This window comes from Tursiops truncatus, chromosome 13 (assembly GCF_011762595.2).
Source record: "Tursiops truncatus isolate mTurTru1 chromosome 13, mTurTru1.mat.Y, whole genome shotgun sequence".
In the NCBI taxonomy this organism is placed as follows: domain Eukaryota; kingdom Metazoa; phylum Chordata; class Mammalia; order Artiodactyla; family Delphinidae; genus Tursiops; species Tursiops truncatus.
In genome coordinates this window covers 35678894-35703301 of record NC_047046.1, presented here as the reverse complement: position 1 = coordinate 35703301, position 24408 = coordinate 35678894, and the positions used below count along the sequence as shown (strand labels likewise).

General features: G+C 35.8%; 1 protein-coding gene and 1 non-coding gene across 2 annotated transcripts; both read left to right on the top strand.

The window, feature by feature from the left end:
- Positions 1–2262: 2262 nt before the first annotated feature.
- Positions 2263–2343, top strand: LOC117307792 (small nucleolar RNA SNORD65). Its single transcript, XR_004521664.1, has one exon. It is a non-coding gene; the product is annotated as a small nucleolar RNA SNORD65 (small nucleolar RNA).
- LOC117307734 (heterogeneous nuclear ribonucleoprotein A1-like) lies at positions 2268–2957 on the top strand. The gene has a single exon (XM_033837928.2). It carries the CDS (start codon positions 2268–2270, stop codon positions 2955–2957), a length of 690 nt encoding a protein of 229 aa, XP_033693819.1.
- Positions 2958–24408: the final 21451 nt, after the last annotated feature.

Here is a 24408-nt window from a genome sequence, read left to right as displayed (position 1 = left end):
GACTAAATTGGCTAGTTGAAAGATTTTCAGATTGGGTAAAAAGAAAATCCAGCAACATGACATTTAAAAAGGACATGACTGGTGGCGCAGTGGTTGAGAGTCCGCCTGCTGATGCAGGGGACACAGGTTCGTGCCCTGGTCTGGCAAAATCCCACATGCCGCGGAGCGGCTGGGCCCGTGAGCCATGGCCGCTGAGCCTGCGCGTCCAGAGCCTGTGCTCCACAACGGGAGAGGCCACAACAGTGAGAGGCCCGTGTACCGCAAAAAAAAAAAAAAAAAAAGGACATGACTAAAATATAAGGATACACAAAGGTTGAAATTAAAAGGATGAAAAAAGATTTGCCAGATAAATATAAAATCTTTAATAAAGTGTGAGTCACCATTTGCATCAAACCATATAGTCTGTGATAACAAAAAGCATCATTAAGGATAGAGAGGGAAGCTGTATACAAATAGTACTTTAGTTCAATAGGAAGATATAAAAATTCCAAATTAGTACACATATAACAAAATCTCAAAATTTGCTAGGACAATTGGACAGCCACAGGCAAAAGAATGAACCCTTATCTAAGACTACAAATAAAAATTAAATAAGAAGGGATCAAAGACCTAAATGTAAGAGCAAAAACTATAAACCTCCTGGAAGAAAGCATAGGAGTAAATATTCATGATCTGAATTTGGCAAAAGATTCATATAAGTGATACCAAAAAGCGTGAGTAACAGAAGAAAAAACAAGTTGGATTCAATCAAAATTTAAAGTTTTTGTGCTTCAAAGCATTCCATCAAGAAAGTAAAATGACAACCCACAGAATTGGAAAAAATACTTGCAAATTATCTTAAGTAAGTGAGACAGGATGAGCACTAATGGACAAGTGGAAGACTTGGCTTTGGATTGATGTCCCTACTAAAGTGCAGAAAGAGGATATGGATACAGATGTGGAGGTGGGAGTGTGTATTTCTTTTTTGATTGCTTCATTTTTCTTTACAAGGAAGTGTGTGTGTGAGTGTGTGTGTCTGTGTCTCTGTGTGTGCTGTTTTTATTAGGAAGCTAAGGATATTTAAGCCATATGTTGGTAAAACAAGACCATCCTCAGTCTGGATATGAGTGAGTATTAGAGAAGACTATCCTCAAAAAAGGTTGATTCTTGAATATAAAATAATTTTATTTGGGTAGTTAGGCTTGTTTCTAAGTGCTCTTTGGAATCTTTCTCACAGAGAAAGTTTCACACCTTCTTTTTAAAGCTCAGTGCCACATGTGACTACATGGTACAGGGGTTAAGAGCAAAGAGTGAAGTCAGACTTATTTGAATTCGACAGTTTGCAACTCACTGGTTGAGAAAAAAATCTTTGGAATAGTGGAGGAGTCCAGTAACTTCACTTAGTTCATTTAAAAAGCACCTACCCTATAGGGCTGCTGGAAATATTAGATAAAGTATACATAAATACTCTAATAGACAATGTTCAATCAGGAAACAGAAGCCATACTATGTATGTACTATGTATGTAGGAGTTTAACATATATAATGGGGGTTAATGACTTGTGGAAATGCTGGGGAAGTAGTGGTCAGAGAAGCTGCTCCTGAAATTAGTAAAGTTGATACCAAAGATCTCAGCTGTAAATGCCAAGCTAGATGTTTCTCTCCATCTCACCAGGAAGCTGCTGTAATTCTTGAGATTCTCCGATATGATGTTACCAATTGTTTCAGTCTTCTGTGGCAAAGTGGGTGGGAAAAGCTACTATGGATTTCCTGTCCTTCTTTATTTTCACTTTGCAAATCTCCTGGGAGTTCCTCTCATTGATAAACTCTAAGCCAAAACACTGCAGGGAAGGAGATTCTGGGAAACATAATTCACAGTCTTAGAAGAGGTGGTGGTGGTGCTAGCCCAGTGCTTACTTAACATGGTAAATTATAGAAGAAAAATTTACAAAGAAACTGGATATAAAATAAATTGCTGAATATATAGTATCTCCCTTATAATTCCCATGTTTTATCTGTTTCACAACTTCATTGTACACTCAATTTCAATTAGTGAAATTAAGAAAAAGGATTGTAATATATAGTCGTGTCAGAGATTCCATTCAGACCATTAGCCTGTTTTTATGTGCCAGAGAAAATCAGCTCTGATCATGATTACTATACGACGGTCTACTGCACACATTAAAGGTTTGATTCTTAAAGTGTTTACTGTGCATCCAGTGTATAAGCATTGCATTATATGACTAGAGGAATACTGAGATAAATGTAAAACACAGTCCTTTCAAATGATGAAATCACCTAAAAAAGCTGGAATTACCGGCAGATTGTGTGGTGGTGAACCTACGGTTAAAGAAGACACTGAAGAACATCATCTAAGAGATTATTTTGAACAGTGTGGGGGGAAAATTGAAGTGATTGAAATCATGACTGATCGAGGCAGTGGCAAAAAGAGAGGCTTTGCTTTTGTAACCTTTGATGACCATGACTCTGTAGACAAGATTGTCATTCAGAAATACCACACTGTGAATAGCCACAACTGTGAAGTAAGGAAAGCCCTGTCTAAGCAAGAGATAGCTAGTGCCTCATCCAACCAAAGAGGTCAAAGTGGTTCTGGAAACTTTGGTGGTGGTCGTGGAGGTGGTTTTGGTGGGAATGGCAGCTTTGGTCATGGAGGAAAGTTTAGTGGTCGAGGTGGCTTTGGTGGCAGCCCTGGTAGCGGTGGATATGGTGGCATTGGGGATGGCTATAATGGATTTGGTAATGACAGAAGCAGTTTTGGAGGTGGTGGAAGCTACAATGATTCTGGCAGTTACAACAATCAATCTTCAAATTTTGGACCCATGAAAGGAGGAAACTTTGGAGGCAGAAGTTCTGGCCCCTGTGGTGGTGGAGGCCAATACTTTGCCAAACCCCGAAACCGAGGTGGCTGTGGTGGTTCCAGCAGCAGCAGTAGCTGTGGCAGTGGCAGAAGGTTTTGATTACTGCCAGGAAACAAAGCTTAGCAGGAGAGGGGAGCCAGAGAAGTGACAGGGAAGCTACAGGTTACAACAGATTTGTGAGCTCAGCCGAGCACAGTGGTGGCAGGGCCCAGCTGCTACAAAGAAGACATGTTTTAGACAATACTCATGTGTATGGGCAAAAAGACTCGAGGACTGTATTTGTGACTAATTGTATAACAGGTTATTTTAGTTTCTTTTCTGTGGAAAGTATAAAGCATTCCAACAAAGGGTTTTAATGTAGATTTTTTTTTTTTTGCACCCATGCTGTTGATTGCTAAATGTAATAGTCTGATCATGACGCTGAATAAATGTGTCTTTTTTTAAAATGTGCTGTGTAAAGTTAGTCTACTCTGAAGCCATTTTGGTAAACTACCCCAACAGTGTGAAGTTAGTATTCCTTCAGGGTGATGCCAGGTTCCATTCAAAATTTATTTACAGCCTGCTTTGGTGGAGAAGCTACTGTCTTCTGAAACCTTGGTGTAGTTGAACTGACAGTTACTGCATTGTGACCTGGAGTTCACCGTGAAAAGGGTCACCCAAGCCAAGTCATGGAGTTTTTTGATTATTAATGTGTGATTGTTGGCACATCCTATGCAATATATCTAAATTGGATTATGGTACCAGATATAGATGGGAATGAAGCTTGTGTATCATCCATTATCATGTGTAATAAATAAACAATTTAATACCCTCTTAAAAAAAAAAACCACAGTCCTTGCCATCAAGAAACTTGCAGACTTAACAGAGAGCAAATGGCTAAATGATAAGGACAAATTCAATTGCTAATTTCTGTTGGCATTCCAGTATCAATCTGTTTATTCTCATTTTCCTCTTGACTCCTCTTAATTTATCTGTATTTTTAGTTTGGAGATCTTATATTCAGGGTATAAAATGCCAAACATGCTTAGATGAATTCACATATGTGAAGTAAGCATTCCTGCCATATCGTGATGAGAACTTGAATGTTCCATAAAACTTCTATTTAAATAAAGATAACATTTTCTCCCTAAACTACCTCTAACAGTTATAAAAACTTTTGGCTCCTTTATTTCTAGAATATTGAGACTTGCTAAACAAATTCTTATTCACTCGAATATGGATTTTCCAGTCTGAGTGCTTTGATTTTTGCAGGCATTTGGTCTCTCAGCCTGGAATGAATTTCCCTCTTTTGTCTGCCAGGCAGGACCCTACCCATCTTTTGAGACGTATCTTGAGCATTGTCTTTTGTAAGGAAACTCACTTCATCTCTCCCAGCTAGAATTAGATGCTTCCTTTACTGGGTCAGAGTCTATTTCTATCACACTGTTACAGTTGTGCATGCTTTTCAAACAGTGTGTTGTCACTGTTTAATCCACATCACCACCACTGCACACTGATCTCCTTAATCTATTGATGGGGTCTGATTCATCTTTGTGTCCTCCGTGCTTATTTCATTATAGTCCCTGTATTAGTTTCCTGTTGCTATAGAAGAAAATTACCTCAAGTTTAATGGCTTAAAACAACACAGACTGGGCTTCCCGGGTGGCGCAGTGGTTGAGAGTCCGCCTGCCGATGCAGGGGACACGGGCTCGTGCCCCGGTCCGGGAAGATCCCACAAGCCGCAGAGCGGCTGGGTCCGTGAGCCATGGCCGCTGAGCCTGCGCGTCCGGAGCCTGTGCTGCGCAAGGGGAAAGGCCACAACAGTGAGAGGCCCACGTACCGCAAAAAAAACCCCCAAAAAAACAAACAAAAAACCCCACAGACTTATTATTTTATAGTTCTGGAAGTCAGAAGTTTGAAATGGATCTGACTAGGCTAAAAATCAGCAGTGCTGTGTTCCTTCTAAAGCCTCCAGGGGAGAATCTGTTTTCTTGCCTTTTCCAGCTTCCACAGGCTGTGTCCATTCCTGCAGTCCTGGCTCTTTCTCCATCTTCAAAACCAGAGTAGCTCTTCAGTCTCCCTCTACCTCTTACAAGGATCCTGGTGGTTACATTAATCCAGGATGATCTCCCAAATCAAAATCCTTAACTTAATCCTATCTGCCAGGTCTCTTTGCCATGTTCACAGGTTCTGAGGATTAGGATGTAGACATCTTTGGTTGTTGAGGGGGTACCTTGTGCTGCTTACCATAGTGTCCAAACAACATCTGCTCAATTAATGAGGCATCCACATATCTGAGCCCCATCCATTCCCTGAATAATGATTTCTTTGCACTCCCTGGACCTCTTTCAGCTCTGTACAATCTTGTGGCATGGAGTACAGACCTTTGTATTTTTCTTTGTGTGTATGCTCTGTGTTTTTTTAGATACATTCCTATAGGTGATGATTTCAATTATGCTTCCGATAGAAACAGTGCCATTTGACTCACCTAAGGAATAAAAATATTGTAAAGTTTAGATTTTTATTTTTTTTATAAAACTATTAGGCTTTCTCAAATCCCATTTTTTACACAGCCCCTCTCCTGTAGTACAACGTGGAAATACTTTGACTTAGGAAGAGGGAGAGTGAAGAGGTACAGTTAATGTTTGGTGAGAAGGACAAAATATGCCATTATTGTCACATGAAATAGACTGAGATTCGCCTTTAGATCTTAAAATTAACAAACGAAAAAGGAAAGATAACAGTATAGTTTCCAAACTGGTTTACCTTTATTCTGACTCTTTTTAAATCTTTTTTCCTCTCATCTACTTTGTCTTCCTTTTATTATTCTTTATTTCCTATTGGGTCATGTTTGATTTAGAATAACCCTGTACAATGTTTCTTTTGAATTCTCTTATCCATTTTTTAAAATTTCATTTTGGGATTTGTGTTATTATTTATCCACTGTCTATTTTAATCTCTTGAGGAACCCAAATCAAAAATTCTCTTACCACCTTTATTTAAAATAAATTTGAAATCCACATTTTATTGCAAAGACATCCGTTGACTTTATGTTGCTGCCGTCAGTATTAATGCTGTCACTTGAAGTCTAAATTGTCGGCATAAGTGTCAAAGAAGATGCCAATAAAAAGGTGTCATTGATTTGCATTCAAATCACCTGAGAAATAGTGACAAGTTGGCATAGGAGAGAAAAGCATATGAATGCCATAAGGATATGTAAGTCTCATTGATGTCAGTTTAAAACCAATTCAGATTTTAGCAGAAATTATTATTTGAAGTGTCTGAATTTATATTTGGCAATTGCAAGAAAGCTTTGAGGTCATAGAAGGAACCCAAGGTAGGATAAAGAAACAAAAAATCACGGCAGAAAAAATAAGTAATTCTATGGCAGGTATCCTATTGATTTTCAATGATTCTGGGGGATCTATTCAACCTTCCTAACACTTTGATTCTCTACCTTCAACACTGTGGTGGGGATGACTAAGTAATTTAGGACACAGAAACAAGTGCCATGAACACAAAAATCACAACACAGAGTATAATGAATTACAAATCACTAATTTTGGTTGGCGGTAAAATAAGAAACAAGCTAAAAATACCCCATATGGCCACTAATATTAAACATGATATTGGAAGAATTAGGCAATGCAACTAAAAGAAAGCAAACGGGCATAAACATTGGAAAAGAAGAGGTAAAATTATTTCTAGTTGCAAAATGTATGATTCAAAATGTATGTATGCGTTTTCAAGAAAACTCAAGACAATCCATTGATATGTGCTCTGTTCTGAAATCTTCTCATTTTATCCCAACTCCCCAAATACTAACAAAAAGTTGACCATTTCCCAAGGAATTGTTTTATAAAAGCAAATTGGATTTATCATAATATTATATTTTGCTGAAAGAAGCTCATAGCTTTCATCTTTATAGTTTACCATTACACAGAACTTTTGAACATGAAAATATTACCCATCCAGGATTAATATATTTGAAATTTTAGAGTTTGATATTTTGAAAAATATCAAAGTTAGCTTTAAAAAGGTTGTAGAGTTGTCTGGATTTACATAAAATTATATAGAGTCTTATATAAAAATGATAAGAGGGAAGTGTTTTTCAACCTGATTCTTAGACTAAGATACTCATAAGATGTGTCATACCTGTAGCTTCACAGAGACTACCTGAGAGAGCTTTTTTACCTAGTCAACGTCTTGTTTTAAATCCACACTAGCAGTATGGACTTTGAATTTCTGCTCAGACGTATATACAAGGGAAAAGCATGTATAACATTCACCTTAATTTTTCCTGCCTTACATATAAATTCAAAATTATTGAGAGCAGAGGTAGCATAATAGAATAATTTGAGAACTAGGTAGAGCTTAGTGAATTATTTTAAGAATTACTTCCAATAAATCAACTGTAAATTCTTAAACTTATCCTAAATATACAAAATTAATGTCATCTTGTTATAGTAGACACATAACCAGGAAAATTCAGATGTAAATAAGCAAGTTCTTTGTTGGCTATTTATTACATGCAATATTGTCTTCTAGATGTTTTCTTCAGTTGCTGAATTTAGCTACTTATACTACTGATATTTTCAGTTTATAACTGAGCATGATTTTCAGTTATTATGACTTTTAAATGATTCAAATGAAATAAACTGAAATAAACTGAAACAAAATGATATATTCTTTTTATATTCAATTCTGGACTGGTCTGAGCATATAAATATTTGTATAAAAATTAATTTAACAATAATTTAACAACTCTGTTCAGCTTTGCAACCTCTATCTGACTTTACTATCATTTAAAATAATTTTATTTACATGTCTTATTAATATACCATCGCATAAATTGAAATTTTAAAATGTTACTAAAGGGCTTGCCTGGTGGTGCAGTGGTTAAGAATCCACCTGCCAATACAGGGGATGTGGGTGTGAGCCCTGGTCTGGGAAGATCCAACATGCCGCGGAGCAACTAAGCCCATGCACCACAGCTACTGAGCTTGCGCTCTAGAGCCCGCAAGCCACAACTATTGAAGCCCACACACCTAGAGCCCGTGCTACACAACAGGAGAAGCCACCGCAATGAGAAGCCCGTGGGCCACAGCGAAGAGTAGCCCCTGCTTACTGCAACTGGAGAAAGCCCACACAGCAATGAAGACCCAGCGCAGCCAAAAATAAATAAGTAAATAAAATAAATTTATTAAAAAAAAGAAACCTTATTTTAAAAAAGTTACTAAAGCCTTAACAATTAAAATTATAGATATTTTCTTCACCTTATTGTACATTATTTGAAATATATTAGTGTCATATTTTAACAATGGAGCACTTTCATTATTTGTAATGTTAGAGAAAGATCACTGCTATCAATTTAATTCCACACTTAAAATACTATAGTAACAACCCAGAAATGATTTTTCCCCCTCTTTTTCCCAGTTTTTGATAATTCCCTCAATTACTTGCTCTAGAAACTTTCTGGAAACTGCCATGTAATTTGATGTCATTAAAAAATAAAGGTTAATTTGCTCAATTGCTAAGACTTTAATTACAACACATCAGTTATTTAGACTGTTTGACATTTCCTGTAAATTCCTTTAATTAGGAAACCCTTAGAGAGTCTTATGAAAGGAGATGAAATCACTAAAATATGTTGACAGAGATAGATATATTTCCTCTTACTGAATGAGCTCAAAACATCATAAACATTTGGAAAAACCCAAGAATTATAATTTTACAGTTAAAATGTTGAGTGGTATGACCTCAAATTCTTTCTGGGTTTGTTGTGATTGCTTTATTGCCCATTTATTTGTTGGGAAGGAGAATGAGCTTGCATTGATAGGGAAAAAAATTGTGATTAAAGAAAGGGTACTCATTAAAGTGTGTTATAAGAGAGGGTCTATAAATTGTTAAGCTGGAAATTCAGAACCTCAGAGTTTACAATCAGGAAGGGAAAAAAAAATCCTTAGATTTCAAAGTTGTGTAATTTAATTACATTTTATGTTTAAGTGTTTACCAAGAGTGGAAGAGTGGTTCAGCCTGTAACATAATTGTGTAATGTCAAGAACAAAACAAAAATGCAGATTGAAAACCAGCCCACCTTTTATGCTACTCAGTGTGAAACATATGTAGACTTCCTCATGGACAGTAACCCCATAATCACAGAACCCTGTCAAACCAGCTATGCCGTATGTGTGTATATAGATAAAGGAAATTGCCTCAACATATCCAGGCACCATAAAAAAGTGTACATTTAATCATGGATAAGAAGCAAATATTGAAATGTTAAATTCAAAGAGATTCTTAACTCACTCCCACTTTGACCCTATTTCTGAGTCATTTCCTATATGAATAAGAGTATACATGTGAAGGCCTACTTTATTAGGATTAAGACACTTTTCTAACAAATAAATAGGTTTTAAGTACAAACCAGTATCTACTGCAAAGTTGAAAGAGAGAAACGGGGTGGTGTGATGCTCATGGTCAGAACTGAGGTTGAGAAAGCAAAAGACTAGAGAAGCTCTGGAACGGGGCATCTTCATACCTGGAGCTGGTGTCACGAGCCTGTGTTGTCTGGCAAATCTGAAAAACAAGACCAGGTTAGGTTTTTAAGTGACAACATTACTAATAACGATAACTAAAGTTTATTACAAATGTAATATATTCCAGGTGGAATTGAGTCCATAATCCTCATCTTGAGCCTGTGGTATATGCACCTGTATTATCCTTACTTACACGTAGGAAAGGTGAAACTTAAGGAGTCTGAGGATATTGTCAAGGGCACATGGCAAGCTGGTATCAGAGCTTTATCTCCTGCTAATTTCTTTCACCTTTGGGAAGGTACTAGGAGGAATTAAAATGAGATTATCAGGCTGGAGGCCACTGTCCAGAAATTTGAAACACTGAGCAGAGTCCACTTACCCTTTCTTAAGTCTCACACTTAAGAAGTGAGAAATTATACTCTACCTCCTTGAAGGTGAACTGTCTACACAAATTAGAATTCTTCTATTTGGGATATTTGTTTCTTCTCCCCAGTTATTTATTTGTTCAATAATTTGTTTAGACAGTCTGGCCTTGTGGATGCTTATTTTACACTTTGGATATAATATATTTATTTATTTTTTAAAAAAAATTTATTTTATTTTTGGCTGTGTTGGGTCTTTGTTGCTGCATGCGGGCTTTTCTCTAGTCACAGCTAGCGGGGGCTACTCTTCGGTGCGGTGCACGGGCTTCTCATTGCAGTGACTTCTCTTGTTGTGGAGCACGGGCTCTAGGCGCACGGGCTTCAGTAGTTTTGGCATGTGGGCTCTAGAGCGCAGCCTCAGTAGTTGTGACGCACGGGCTTAGTTGCTCCGCGGCATGTGGGATCTTCCGAGACCAGGGCTCGAACCTGTGTCGCCTGCATTGGCAGGCGAATTCTTAACCACTGCGCCACCAGGGAAGCCCTCTTTATTTATTATGTTGCTCAAATTATACCAAAATTTGGCCTTGGGAGCTCTTTTAGTTGGCACCTGTGTCCCTTTGACATACCCTATCATTGTGGGGGGTTTTTGTTTTGGTTTCATTTTGTTTTTGTTTATTTTTTAGTAATTCATTACTTTCTAACACCACAAAATGGTTTAGGCTCATATTATATATTCTCTTCCCTAGTCCTAGATTCAACTATTTCTCCAAGGAGCCCTTATTCCTTTCATTACTACTAGAGTGTCATTTCTACTAGGACCTGTCAGCTGACAGAGAAGCAACTACATGACTGTGTATTCTAACTCATGTACATACATTTATCTATAAATGTTTCTGTATTTAGCCATCTGTTTCAGTATTAAGCTAAACATGACTTCACACTGATTCTCCAACTCTAATCCATTACCACATGGATCCCTCTAGCCCCCTTTCCTTGCTTTTCTGGAACCCCGCCCCCCTCCTCTGAGAAATGAAGCTCCCACCATTCGTAATCCATTCACTAAATTGTTCAGTTCTAACATACATGACAGTGATTTCTACATTGCTAACTCAACACCCATGGGAAACAACTTTATTATCTAGAATACAGTGCTTATCTACAGTTCCTTTTCCCTTTAATTTTTTAGACTTTGTTCATTTCCAAAGATACTTAGTCAGCACCTTTTTCTCCCACCATCTTCAGCAAAGTTGTTTCGTACATGAATAATACAGTTAGATTCTTTTGTCACATTATGTTTTCTTTCCTGGAATCCTCAGACCTGCTAAATGATATTTTTAAATTTGTATGCATTAAAGTTATAGCTCTCTTCGTCCTGTAAAGTTCTGTGAGTTTTGACCAAAGCATAGTGCCATTATCATCCATGATATTTTACAGAATAGTTTCACCATCCTAAAAAACGCTTGTGCTTCATGTACTCAGTCTCCACTCAATGAACCCCTGATAACAACTGATCTTTTTATTGTCTCCTTAGTTTTGCCTTTTCCAGAATGTCTACAGTTGGAATCATATACTATGTAGCTTTTTCAGGGTGGCTTCTTTCACTTACTAATAAGCGTTTACGGGTCCTCCATGTCTTTTCATGGCTTGAGAGCTCATTTATTTTTAGTGCTGAACAATATTCCATTGTCTTGGTGTACCACAGTTTATTTATCTGTTCACCTATTAGAGAACATCTTAGTTGTGCAGGTTTTTATGTGGGCATAATAGATTGTATGGTAAGAGTATGTTTAGTACTGTAAAAAAAAAAAAAACAAAAACTGCCAAACTGTCTTCCAAAGTGGTTGTACCGTTTAGCATTCCCACCAGCAATGAATGAGAGTTCCTGTTGTTTCACGTTTTCACCAGCATTTGGTGTTGTCAGTGTTATGGATTTTTGCCATTCTAATTATTGTGTAGTGGTTTCTTATTCATTGTTGTTTTAATTTGCATTTTCCTGACAACATATGATTTAGACCATCTTTTCATATGCTTATTTACCATCTGTATATCTTCTTTGGTGAGGTCAGTTCAGGACTTTTAAAAAATCTGTTTTTTTTTTTTTTATTGCTGAGTTTTGAGAGTTCTTTGTATATTTTAGATAACACTCCTTCATAAGATATGTCTTTAGCAAATATTTTCTCCCAGTCTGTAGCTTGTCTTTTTATTCTCTTGACATGGCTTTCACAGAGTAGCAAATTTTAATTCTAATGAAATCTAGGTAATCAATTGTTTCTTTCATGTATCATGCCTTTGGTGTTGTATCTAAAAAGTCATCACCAAACCCAAGGTCATCTCAATTTTCTCCCAGATTCTTCTAGGAGTTTTATAGTTTTGTGTTTCACATTTAGGTCTGTGATCCAGTTTGAGTTAACTTTTTGTAAAGGGTGTAAGGTCTTGTCTAGATTGTTATTATTTTTTGCATGTGGATATCCAGTAGTTCCAGCATTATTTGTTGAAAAGACCATCTTTTCTCCATTGTATTATACTTGTTCCTTTGTCAGAGATCAGTTGACTATATTTATGTAGGTCTCTTTCTGGACTTTTTTTTTTTTTTTTTTTTTTGCGGTACGCGGGCCTCTCACTGTTGTGGCCTCTCCCGTTGCGGAGCGCAGGCTCCGGACGCGCAGGCTCAGCGGCCATGGCTCACGGGCCCAGCCGCTCCGCAGCATGTGGGATCTTCCCGGACTGGGACACGAACTCGTGTTCCCTGCATCGGCAGGCGGGCTCTCAACCACTGCGCCACCAGGGAAGCCCCTCTTTCTGGACTTTTTATTCAGTTCTAATGACCTATTCTTTCACCAACACCAAACTTGATTACTATATCTTTATAGTAAGGCTTGAAGTTGAGTGGTGTCATTTCTAAAACTTTATTCTTTTCCTTCAATATTGTGTTTGTTATTCTGGGTCTTTTACTTCTCTATATAAACTTTAGAATCAGTTTGTTGATATCCCCAAAATAACTTGCTGGCATTTGGATTGGGAAGAACTGACATCTTGATAAAATTGAGTCTTTCTATTCTTGAACATGGAATATATCTCTATCTATTTAGCTTTCACTTGATTTTATTCATTCGGTTTTTAGTTTTCTTCATACAGATCTGTACATATTTTGTTAGATTTATGCCTACATCTTTCATTTTTATGGGTGCTAGTAAATAGTACTGTATTTTAGATTTCAGATTCCACTTAGTCAACACTGGTATATAGGAAAGCAATTGACTTTTGTCTATTAACCTTGAATCCTGCAACCCTGCTATAATTGCCTATTAGTTCCAGGAGTTTTGCTTTTTTTTTGCTAATTCTTTCAGATTTTCTACATAAGCAGTTATGTCATCTGTGAACAAAGGCAGTTTATTTCTTCCTTGCTGATCTTCTTTTTTCCCCTACATTTTATTTTCTTTTATTGTCTTACTGCATTTACTAGGGTTCATTTTTTAAAACTTGTTTTAATGTGTAATTCTTTAATCACAAATGATGTTGAGTATCTTTTCATATGCTTATTTATCGTTTTCATGGTTTCACTGGACTTTACCATGAGAACATGATGGGCTTTCTGGAGGTAAAACTGATGAATTGTGGGATCCCCCCGAATAATGCAGCCATCCTCCAGAAGTTTCCTACTCTCATGTTCATCCACACTCAACTTGCAACAGTTTGTAAAAATTACCATTTAATTGTTCTTACCAGTTTATGATGCTAGCAACTTCTGCATCAAGTAAGCAAATCTCAGATTTGTCTCTGGATTTACCTATCTCTCCAGATTTCCAGATGGCAGTTGGCCTTGCAACCCCAGTAATCTGCTGGCTTCAAGAAAAATCACTGATTTGCAGCTTCTCCAGCTTTTTCTCTTGCAAAGACAGGAGTGATGACTTCCAGGCTCTCTACATATTGATTCTAAATCTAGAAGTCACCAAAAATCCTTTTAAACATGTCTTTTCTTCTCTCAATTTCCATTTTAGATTCTTAAAAAAATCAAAATAAGCAGAAATTATATTCATTTATTTTAAGAACTAACAATTTACGTAGAAAGATGATACATACATATAGGATTTTCATAACTACAGAGAAGTCAATATCTGGCTTCAAAGCCTCAAAGGACAGGATGACTTTTGTTAGGGACTAATGCATCTGGTGACTTTAAGTTGAAGTCAATGCTCATTTACCGTTCTGAAAATCCTAGGACCCTTAAGAATTATGTTAAATCTACTCTGTGCTTTATAAATGGAGCCACAAAGCCTGGATAACAGCACATCTGTTTACAACATGGATTACTACATATTTTAAGCCCACTGTTGACACCCACTGCTCATAAAAAAATATTCCTTTCACAATATTACTGTTCATTGACAATGCACCTCGTCACCCAGGAGCTCTGATGGAGATGCACATGAGATTAATGTTGTTTTCATGCCTGCTAATGACACAACATCCATTCTGCAGCCCATGAATCAAGGAGTCATTTCAATTTTCAAGTCTTACTATTTGAGAAATACGTTTCATAAGGCTATAGCTGCCATAGATAGCATTGATAATTCCTCTGATGGATTTGGGCAAAGTAAATAAAAACCTTCTGAAAAGTATTTACCATTCTAGATGTCATTAAGAACATTTGTGATTCATGGGAAAAGGTCAAAGAATCAACTTTAACAGTAGTTTAGAAGAAGTTGATTCCAACCCTCATGAGTGACATTGAGGGGTTCAAGACTTCAGTAGAGGAAGTAACTGCAGATTTGGTCAAAATAGCAAGAGAACTAGAATTAGAAGTGTAGCCTAAAGATGTGATTGAATTTTTGCAATCTCATAATAAACTTCAACGGATGAAGAATTGTTTCTTTTGGATGAGCAAAGAAAGTGGTTTCTAGAGATGGAAACTACTCCTGGTGAAGATGCTGTAAAGATTGTTGAAATGACAACAAAAGACTTAGAATACTACATAAGTTTAGTGGTGGGGTTTGAGAGGATTGATTGCAGTTTACAAAAACATTTAAAAAACATTTTTTATTGGCTAACATTATTTTTTAAAGTAAGGCTTATTGAGATATAATCTTCATACATTGAAATCTTATTTATTTATTTATTTAAAATTGAAGTATAGTTGACTTACAACATTATGTTAGTTTCAGGTATACAACATAGTGATTCAATATCTCTATATAGATTATACTCCATATAAAGTTATTATAAATATTGGCTATATTCCCAGTGCTGTGCATTATATCCTTTTATATGGACAGGAAAACCAAAAACATTTGTGTGACTCACTTTACTGTGATATTCACTTTATTGTAGTGGACTTGTACCAAACCTGCACTACCTCTGAGGTATGCATATATATGTGTGTGTGTGTGTGTGTGTGTGTATATATATATATATATCAGCTTATTTGCCTTTATGTTGTCTTTCCAGACTACTACGTATTCTCCATTTTATATTCTGAGTTATTGGCTTTCATATTATTTAGTTTTCTTATTTATTTCAGGGTTCAGTTGATACTTCTTCAAGCCACCAGTTTGCTTCCATCAGGGGCAAGGCTGTGAAATCTGTGTATAAAATATAGTACACTGCCTTTAATATGTCCTGAATGATCATTCCATCAGCAAATTAATAAATTTGAGATGTATATTATGGCTATTTCTGGACACTTTTGCTAATTTTCAAGTTCTCAGCTTTGTCCTGAAAAAGTATAATTGTCTAGGTTAAGAAATGTCTGGATAAATTAGGTGTTACTAACTCTCATATCAAGTGTTATAAGCTGCTTCAAATTCCTTGTGGGATAAGCAAAATAACTCTGAAGACTTACAAAATAAGACCCTTACAATTGTGGTTAATATTCATAGTCTGCTCATTAATTCTCTACAATTTGCTTCATAAATTTGTGAGAATCTGAATCCTTATGCTTTACTATATGCATGGTTTGACTTTATGGATTTAATTAAAGAAAATTATTTACTATCCAGTCTTTGAAAGAAAGCATAATTTTCTCAGTAATTCGTGTAAGACACATTTTCTATACTATCTCTTTCAATATTATTCATACAACAAAGAAATTGCCATGGAGCATATTTTTAAACACACACTGGGCTCTCAGTGATTGCTCTAATTTCCTTCAATGAATTAGAAAACAGATGTGAATCTCGATTTCTTTAAAAGACGGTGTAACAGGATACTCAGATTCATTCTTCCAAATTTTATTTTTCTTGGCAATGATTAAGTTTTCTAATATTCTCCATTTCCCTCACTTCATGATGTTTTGCTAAGAGCATCACTGAAGTCCACTTGGACAGAAGTAGTACTTGATGAAATTAGATGGCTCCACATTAAATTGATGAGGAGGCAAAGTGAAGGAGACAGGAGATGCTCAAGGTTATATATCTGGATATGTATTTCAGATTCAGTCATTTTCTTTCAAAATGTTGAAGACTATTCCATTTTCTTTTTTTTTTTTTGACTATTCCATTTTCTTATAGTCTCCAGGATTACTAACAAGGTGTCGGACACCCATCTGACCTTCATTCCTTTATAGGCAATCTGTTGTGTTTTGCGTTACCTCTTGGGAAATTTTTGGATAGTCTTTTGATCTTCGAGGCCCTGACATTTCACCAGGAGATATTGCATTGTGTGTCTTTTGTCATTCCTCCAGATAACGAAGACTTATCTTTTTCATCCCTGGGAAAATGTAAACTGCTGTTTCTTTCATTATTGCCTCTCTCCACTTTCTGAGAATTCTTTGTGTAGTGGTCCAGTTTCTAGATAAATACTGAATTTCCTAGATTGATCTTCCATCTCTTTACTCATCTTTAATATTCTCCATCTCTTTGTTTGATTCTATATCCTAGAGTCCTTTTCTGTGTCCTGTATATAATCTCTTTCCTTCCAGATTCAGTTCTTTAATTTATTTATGTTGGTCCTTCTCTTTTGTGCTATCTTTCTCAACTGTCTGGTAATCCTGTTCATCCAACCATATTTAAGGATGAAGAATTATGCTGAAAATCATAGGAGCTGTTTTGGATTTCCTCAGGACACTTTTAGACCTATTTCCTCCTGGCTTGCACACTGACTGTCAGCAATGTGTACAAGGAATGAAAGCATCTACTTGCTGCCTTTGCTTTAGGGAGAACAGACTTGGATCTTAGACACACTGCACTCCGCTTTCAGTGCCGGAATTAAGATGTCTTTATCCTAGAGTCTTGGTTCCCAACCTAGAAGCCTAGCTTTCCCCAGGCAGATTATCCCATGTTATTTTTGTCAGTATCATTCCAGATTTACCTTTGGAACCCCTTATCCTGCAGTCACTCTGTAAGTGTGGCGGCCAGGAGGCTAGTCGGCATGAGAGGTCTTTTGCAGAGTGCCTTTCAATCATTGGTCTGAATGCATCCTCCCTGCGCTTGTTCTGTGAATCTCCAAACTGAGCTTGGTGCCCGAGAGATATAATTCCCACCTTTACTTTGGATTTCTCCGCAGTGTTTCCTGGACGGTGGTCTCTCCTTTACAGACTGTCTCTATACTTCCATCTGTTTTGCTTTTCCAGAAATTCATAAAATTATCTCTGCTCTTCTAGACCTTTTTTTCCCAATGTTGTTACAGTTTTTTTTCTTCTCATTCATTTTCACTGTATTTTCATTGGGATTTTATAAGGGAGAGGGGGTAAGTGTTGATGTTCAGTCACTCCTTTTGAATGGGAAATGCAAAATCAATATTTTAGTTTTATGTAGAGGCACTATTCCGTGGTATTTAAGAGAATAGACTCTAGAACCTGATTGCCTGGGTTTGAATCCTGACTCTACCCCTTTGGTGTTTGACATTGTGCAGATCACTTAATTCCTTAATTAAATATCTTTGTCTGTAAAATGTACAGGTCCTAATAGTACTTGATAGTACTTATCTCATAGGGTTTTTTTTTAATGTATACATGTTACATATTTACAAAATGCTTATTGTACAAAAATTATCAATAAATGTTATTATGAAGACATTCATGTTACACGAGCTTGCCTACATTCTGTGAATTTTATACCTCCTTAAGAAGAGTGTCAAATATGATGCTAAAATAATACACCACAGTATGTAATAATATTTTTTGGTTTTTTCTTATTATGTCTTTTCTTTTCTTTTTTAGTACTTAAGAGGGTACCAAACATATCACCTCCACGAATCCCTTTGGCCAGCTGTTCCAGTATTCAAAGGTCATGATTTATGAAGTGAGTACATTGTATCTTCTTATGAGTGAATTTTTATGGGCTGTTAGTTATCTTAAAGAGAAAGACATAATGAGTCGTCTGCCATGGCTTTTATGCATCAAAACTGGGTCGATAGGAACAGATACGGAGTGAGAGGTCTATTATGTAGATGCAGTTCATCTCTAAGGGATGCAGCACTCTGGTAAAGATTAACAGATTTCTGGTAGAGAAACAAATTGAACCACAAGTCTGGAAATATGGTTTATACACCCTGCATTGCTAACTAACCCAGTTCATAACCGTTGTTTTCTGTTGCTGACAACTGAATGCCTGCTCCCTGTACTCTGTATTTTGAAATGACTCAGTAGGTTGTGCCTTGCACAGCAGCTCCATTCAAGGTACAGGTGCTTAGGCTATAGGGCAGTAAACACATTCAGCAGGCTCCAAAGTTAAGCTGCCTTGGAACGTTCATGATTTTTGAAAACTGTAAAGCCATCTGAAGCAATGCTCTGATGAAAATACCACTGAGAAGTTATTTCCTATGAAACGAGCAGCACAAGGTGATCCAGAAGAGAACATGAGTCCACAGTTTTATAAGTGATACATTAATATCTCTACGTAATGAAGTAATTTGAAATTTGCAAAAATGAAGAGAATGGCTAAAGAAAAGAACTATTATTATCTTCTAAGCATGGCCTAGTGTTAAAATCAAACCATTTGATATGGGGAAGTCTTTTTTTAGTAGCTTACATGCAATAATTTTATTTGCAGCAAGATAAATATCTGTTTATATCTAAGTTTTCAGCATTCTTATTCTGTTTAAAGTTCAACACTGATTTGCCTGAGTTGGAAGCTGGAATTCAATTTATTCATATCACTGTGTTTAGACAGAATCATATTCAGGGAATTTGAAATGCAAAAAAGCACTAAAGTTACGCAAATTAAAACCACAGTGAGTTACCACTTCACACCATTAGGATGATTATAATAAAAAAGGACAGACAATAACAACTGTTGAGTTGTTATAACTGTTATGGATGTGGAGAACTTGGAATCTTCATACTTTGCTGGTGAGAATGTAAATTGGTGCAGCCATTCTGGAAAGCAGTTTGGCAGTCCTTCAACATGTTAAACCCATGACCCAGCATTACACTCTTTGATATCCCATTCCTAAGACAAATGAAAAGACATGTCTACACAAAACTTGCACCTTAATGTTCATAACAGCATTATCTCATAATAGCCAAAAGGTGGAAACAACCTAAATGTCCACCAATAGATGAATGGATAAATAAAACTGGTACATCCATACAACAGAATACTACTCAACAATAAAAACGGGTGGACATTGAAAAGATTATGCTCAGTAAAAGAAGTCAGCTACAAGAGACCACATGTTACATGATTACATTTATGAGATGTTCAGAATAGGCAAATCTATAGAGAAGAAAGTAGATTAGTGGTTGCCAAGGGCTTGGGGGTGGGAGAATGGGGGTGACTGCTAATTAGTCCGTGATAATGTTACACAATTCTGTGAATATACTAGAAGCATTTGAATTATATACTTTAAATTGCTAAATTTTATGGTACATGAATGATATCTCAGTAAAGATGTTAAATAACATTATACTTTAAAAAGACAAGTTAGTTTTTAGATACATCAGATGAAATTGTTCCACACTATGAATTTCACTTTGAGAAAAGAGACAACTCAGAATCTTCACTATTGTCTTGCAAAAAATGAGCTGTTATTCAATGGTGATTTTCCTCAAAAGAAATAATAACTATTACCTTACTGCTTAGTTCACTCTGCTTATAGGCACTCAGTATATTGCTTTTAGCTGACCTGAGACCTATTACATTAAAATGTTTACATATCTACAGCAAGGATATCCCTTAATTGATATCTCTCATATCTATTGACTAGCCTAGGACTAAACATTCTAAACTCCATTCAAACAGTCTTAGAGTTCTTTATAAGTACTATGCAGGTCAGACAGCTACCTTGTGGCATTCTATATCTGCCTTTCTAATTATCAGTCCATTTTAAAATTGAAAATGAAATTATTTAAAATAATAAGCAGACTATTAAGCAGGGAGCAAGAACTAACTCCAGCCTCCATGCCTCCATCTGGGATGTATAAGCATTCTTTATAAACTCAACATGCATCATGTTTCTTCCTTACTTGTTGGTAGTTGTGGATTGGAACATGAATTACTGCTGATGTCTCAAATGGTCATTGGGGTGATTTTATCATATATCCAGTGTTATGTTACACACTGTGTTGTCTATTATACATAAATGATATTATCAGAATTTACTATTATTGAAATGGAGATCACATCCAAGCATTTGAGAGAATTTGAGAGTGGGTAGGTGGTCTATGGAGTGCCCTAAATTTACAGAGGTTGAAAAAAATCTTTTTGGGCCGTAAGGTCATGTCTGTAATAATCTGATCCCATTAATTCTGATTGGATACAAGTGTGATCCTCTGTCAGCGAATTTAGCATCATGGAAATTTACCATGTGAGAAACAAACTTGTCATTAAAGGACTTGTGCATCTAAAAAACTCTTAGTGCTTCAATTTGCTCTCTGGTCAAATAAGACATCCTATAGCTCTGAGGTTCTTTTAATATAAAAAAAAGTGCCCTAGACATTGCCACAGCATACAGATCCTTGCAAGTACATGTCATTCAGATTAATTAAAAATCTCAACACTCTGGGATACATGTATTACCAGCATTGGTTTATGTTCTGACAATATTAATGTTTGTTAAATCTTGGTTAAGTACAAGTCCATCATAATTGCTCAACTCTAGTCCATGAAGCTGTAAAATGAAGTAATGCAGGATACAGTCAGAAGAATGTAGTTCTACTCCCAAGTTGTTTAATCAATTGAGGATGATAATTACCATGTTATTTTATTAATTGATTCAACAAATATTTAATAAGTACCTACCACAAATCAAGCGTGGGTCTTGGTACAAGGGATACAATGGTAAATAAAACAGATTTGTTCTCTCTCCTTGTGGATAATGGGTTAATGAGATTTTTTAAAACGTTGATGTTTATTTGGTTTATGATTTGTGTGGACCATAGCAAGAGTCATAGCCTCAGAATTTTATAATTAGAAGAAACCTTAGAGTTTATATATTTCTGCCACTTTATTTAACAAATGTGGACCCTGAGACCCTACAGAAGTAAATAGGCTTGTCCAAGGTAAAAAAACAGGCTTGTAAAGGTAAACAAGTAAACAGGCTTGTCCAAGGTAAAAAAAGTGATGAAAGATTTAGGAAAAGCAGATAGAAATTCTGATGACTAGCCATATCCTCACTGTTTATTTGTATTAGTTGTATGAATAACATGTCCTCAAGAGCAATAAGCACCACATGTGACTAAGTTACCCTCTGGCATTTAGGATAATCTTAATTTGCTTGTTAGGTGGCATCTTTGGGAAACGTGAACAAGATAAAACATCACAATACCTAAGAGTGAAATCTGATTCACTTCTCATGTATTGCTCCAGACTATTTATCTTCTAAGGGTGCTACTTTGAAAGGTAGTTTCCTCAGGAATATTTTCCTCATATTTTATGTTAATTATTTTATATTTTCTTTCTTCTTGTGAAGATTTATCATGAATGAATTACTTTCTTAAATTGAAGATTAGAATTTCTAAGCAAGCATCTTGGAAATGACCTTTCTATTTGTTGCCAACTAGACAGATCTGAGCACAGGGCCTCATTCTTTTGTTGAGGTCCTGTAATCTAGAGGGTCCTTGGACAGTCTTTACAACTTTCTAGATTTACTGTGTGGTATAGTGTACCAGTCTGAGTGTCCGAAGAACTGGGATTTAGCCCCAAAGCTATCCACGTAATCTTGGGCAAGTCACAAAATGTCTCTATACCCAAGTTTACTAATCTGTAACATGAGGGAAATTTGTACTAAACTTTAAGCACCTTTCAATTCTGAATACTGCACCATTGTGGTTAGAAAAATGAGGGTAAATGCCTATTCAGTGAACAATTTTGCATAATTCTTATCCTGGCAGTCACTAGTTCTGTCACTGAGTTGTCTGTTTCCACCTCTGGGCACATCATAGCTTTGTTCTTCCTCATCCCCTTGATGTTATACATTGCTGAGTGACTTGTTTGACCAATAAAATGTAAATGGAAGTTCAGTAGGACATGAGAACCATAACCATTGGATACAAGTTTCAGGACATCAAATAAACTCTGGAGAAAATTCTGCAGGCAGTGAGGCTTTGCATATATTTTATGCCGATTTGTGTGTATGCGTGGAATACTGTTTGTAAATTTGCTCGTTTTGCTGCAAAGCTAGATATGCTTTAGCCTCTGGAAGGCAGTGTTCAGGACCCATGATTAGGTAAGTGTAAAGTTCAAGCAGAGACTGCTTCCATTTAAGAGGACTCTGCTTCACAAAAGAGAATTTGTGGCCAAACAAGGAAAAAAATCTTGTTTTAGAAAATCAAGGATTAGACTTAGTCAATAAGGAAAGGGTTAAAATTTGAAAATAATTTGCTAAATAGTTGGTTTCTAGAGAAAATAAAAGAGCAAATGGTCAGCTGGAACTGAGAAAAGAAGATAGAATTCTTGGGCAGTTTAGCAAACAAAACAGAGAAGCCAGAACAGAAATTTTCAGAAAATAAAAATCAACAAGTACAATCTATTAAAATTGTAGAATTCTGATGTTTCTTTATTTTATGTTCAAGAAACATCAAACATATGTCTAGTAAACACTTTCTTATAAATCCATTGTTTAGAACCCAGTATATATTTACAGAATGTATTTATAAATGGGTCCCCAATACACTTTGGCAACACACATATTTAAATACTAATATCAGAGTACTCCATTTGTAAACATTTTTTTCTCCTATGTGAAATAGTTACAATACAGAATACATATAGGAAAGATAAAATAAACAAACAAACAAAAAGCCTGTATCTGCAGTTTCTGAAATAATAGAACAAAGTTAGCCATGATTCAGAATGAAAAAGGGGAAATAATAGACAAAGATATCTGTATAGATTTCTGACATTATTTTGCCAAATTATATGGAAATAAATCTGAGAATAATAATGAAACAAATTACTTTTTAAGGAAAATATGTAAATAAAAATCAAATCAAAACAATCAAAACAATCAGTAATAGAAGGAAGAGATCGAGAATGTTATCCTTCTCTGGACTTGAAGCTGAAAAAAATCAAGCCAGGCAGAGAAGAAATTAGAAGTAAATTCTTTCTTAAATCAACAAATAGAAATTTACCAATACCATGTTCAACATAGTTTTAAATTTAAGAAAGAGAAAAATAACACTGATATTAAAACCTAATAAAGAGAGTGATAGTCCAGTCTCATTTTAAAATGTTATAAAATATTAAACAAAATATTAACTAATACAATTTGGCAGTACGTTAAAATGAAAAATAAAATTAAAATAACTTCAACCTCAAAATACAAGTGTTATTTAAATTTATGAATTAAGGAACGTTTTTCATTAATAGGTCAAGGTAAATGAACACATGATCATCTCAAAAATGATGAAAGAGGGGAAAAATGTTATTCATAAACACTGTATTATCTATTTTATCCCCATATTATCTATCCATTTGTTATACATTTAGTTAACTGGTATATATCTCAAAGTACTCAGAAAATGTTTAATAATGAAATGTAGAATCATTATAATCAAAGCAATAAAGATATTATGATTTAACAGCGTGTTGGATTTGTCACAGGCTTTGTTGAATCTTCTAAGTTAATTGTGTTGTTCCGTCGTTTATCTTACGGATATGGTACACAATCTTAATTGATTTCAGATTGTAAACCAGCTTTACATTCCTGTGATAATAAATACTTAAATGTGGTGTAAAATCTTTTTTATATGTCTCAGGACTTGTTTTACAATATTTGTTAAGCACTTTTGTGTCTGTTCATTCAGGAGGAGTATTGATCTACACTTTTCTTTTCTTGTGATATGCTTATCTAGCTTTTTCATCAGGTAATATTGATTTATTTTGTTATTCAAATTGTACCAGCATTGACCATTGGGAGCTCCTTTAGGTTATGTCTATGTTCTTCTTTTTTTTTTTTAACATCTTTATTGGAGTGTAATTGCTTTACAATGGTGTGTTAGTTTCTGTTGTATAACAAAGTGAAACAGCTATATGTATACATATATCCCCATATCCCCTCCCTTTTAAGGCTCCCTCCCACCCTCCCTATCCCACCCCTCTAGGTGGTCACAAAGCACGGAGCTGATCTCCCTGTGCTATGTGGCTGCTTCCCACTAGCTATCGATTTTACACTTGGTAGTGTATATATGTCCATGCCACTCTCTCACTTCATCCCAGGGTACCTTTTCCCCTCCTTGGGTCCTCAAGTCCATTCTCTATGTCTGTGTCTTTATTCCTGTTCTGCCCTTAGGTT

Excerpts from the sequence above, each read along its gene's own strand:
- LOC117307734 (XM_033837928.2), top strand. The coding sequence starts at position 2,268 with ATGAAATCACCTAAAAAAGCTGGAATTACCGGCAGATTGTGTGGTGGT.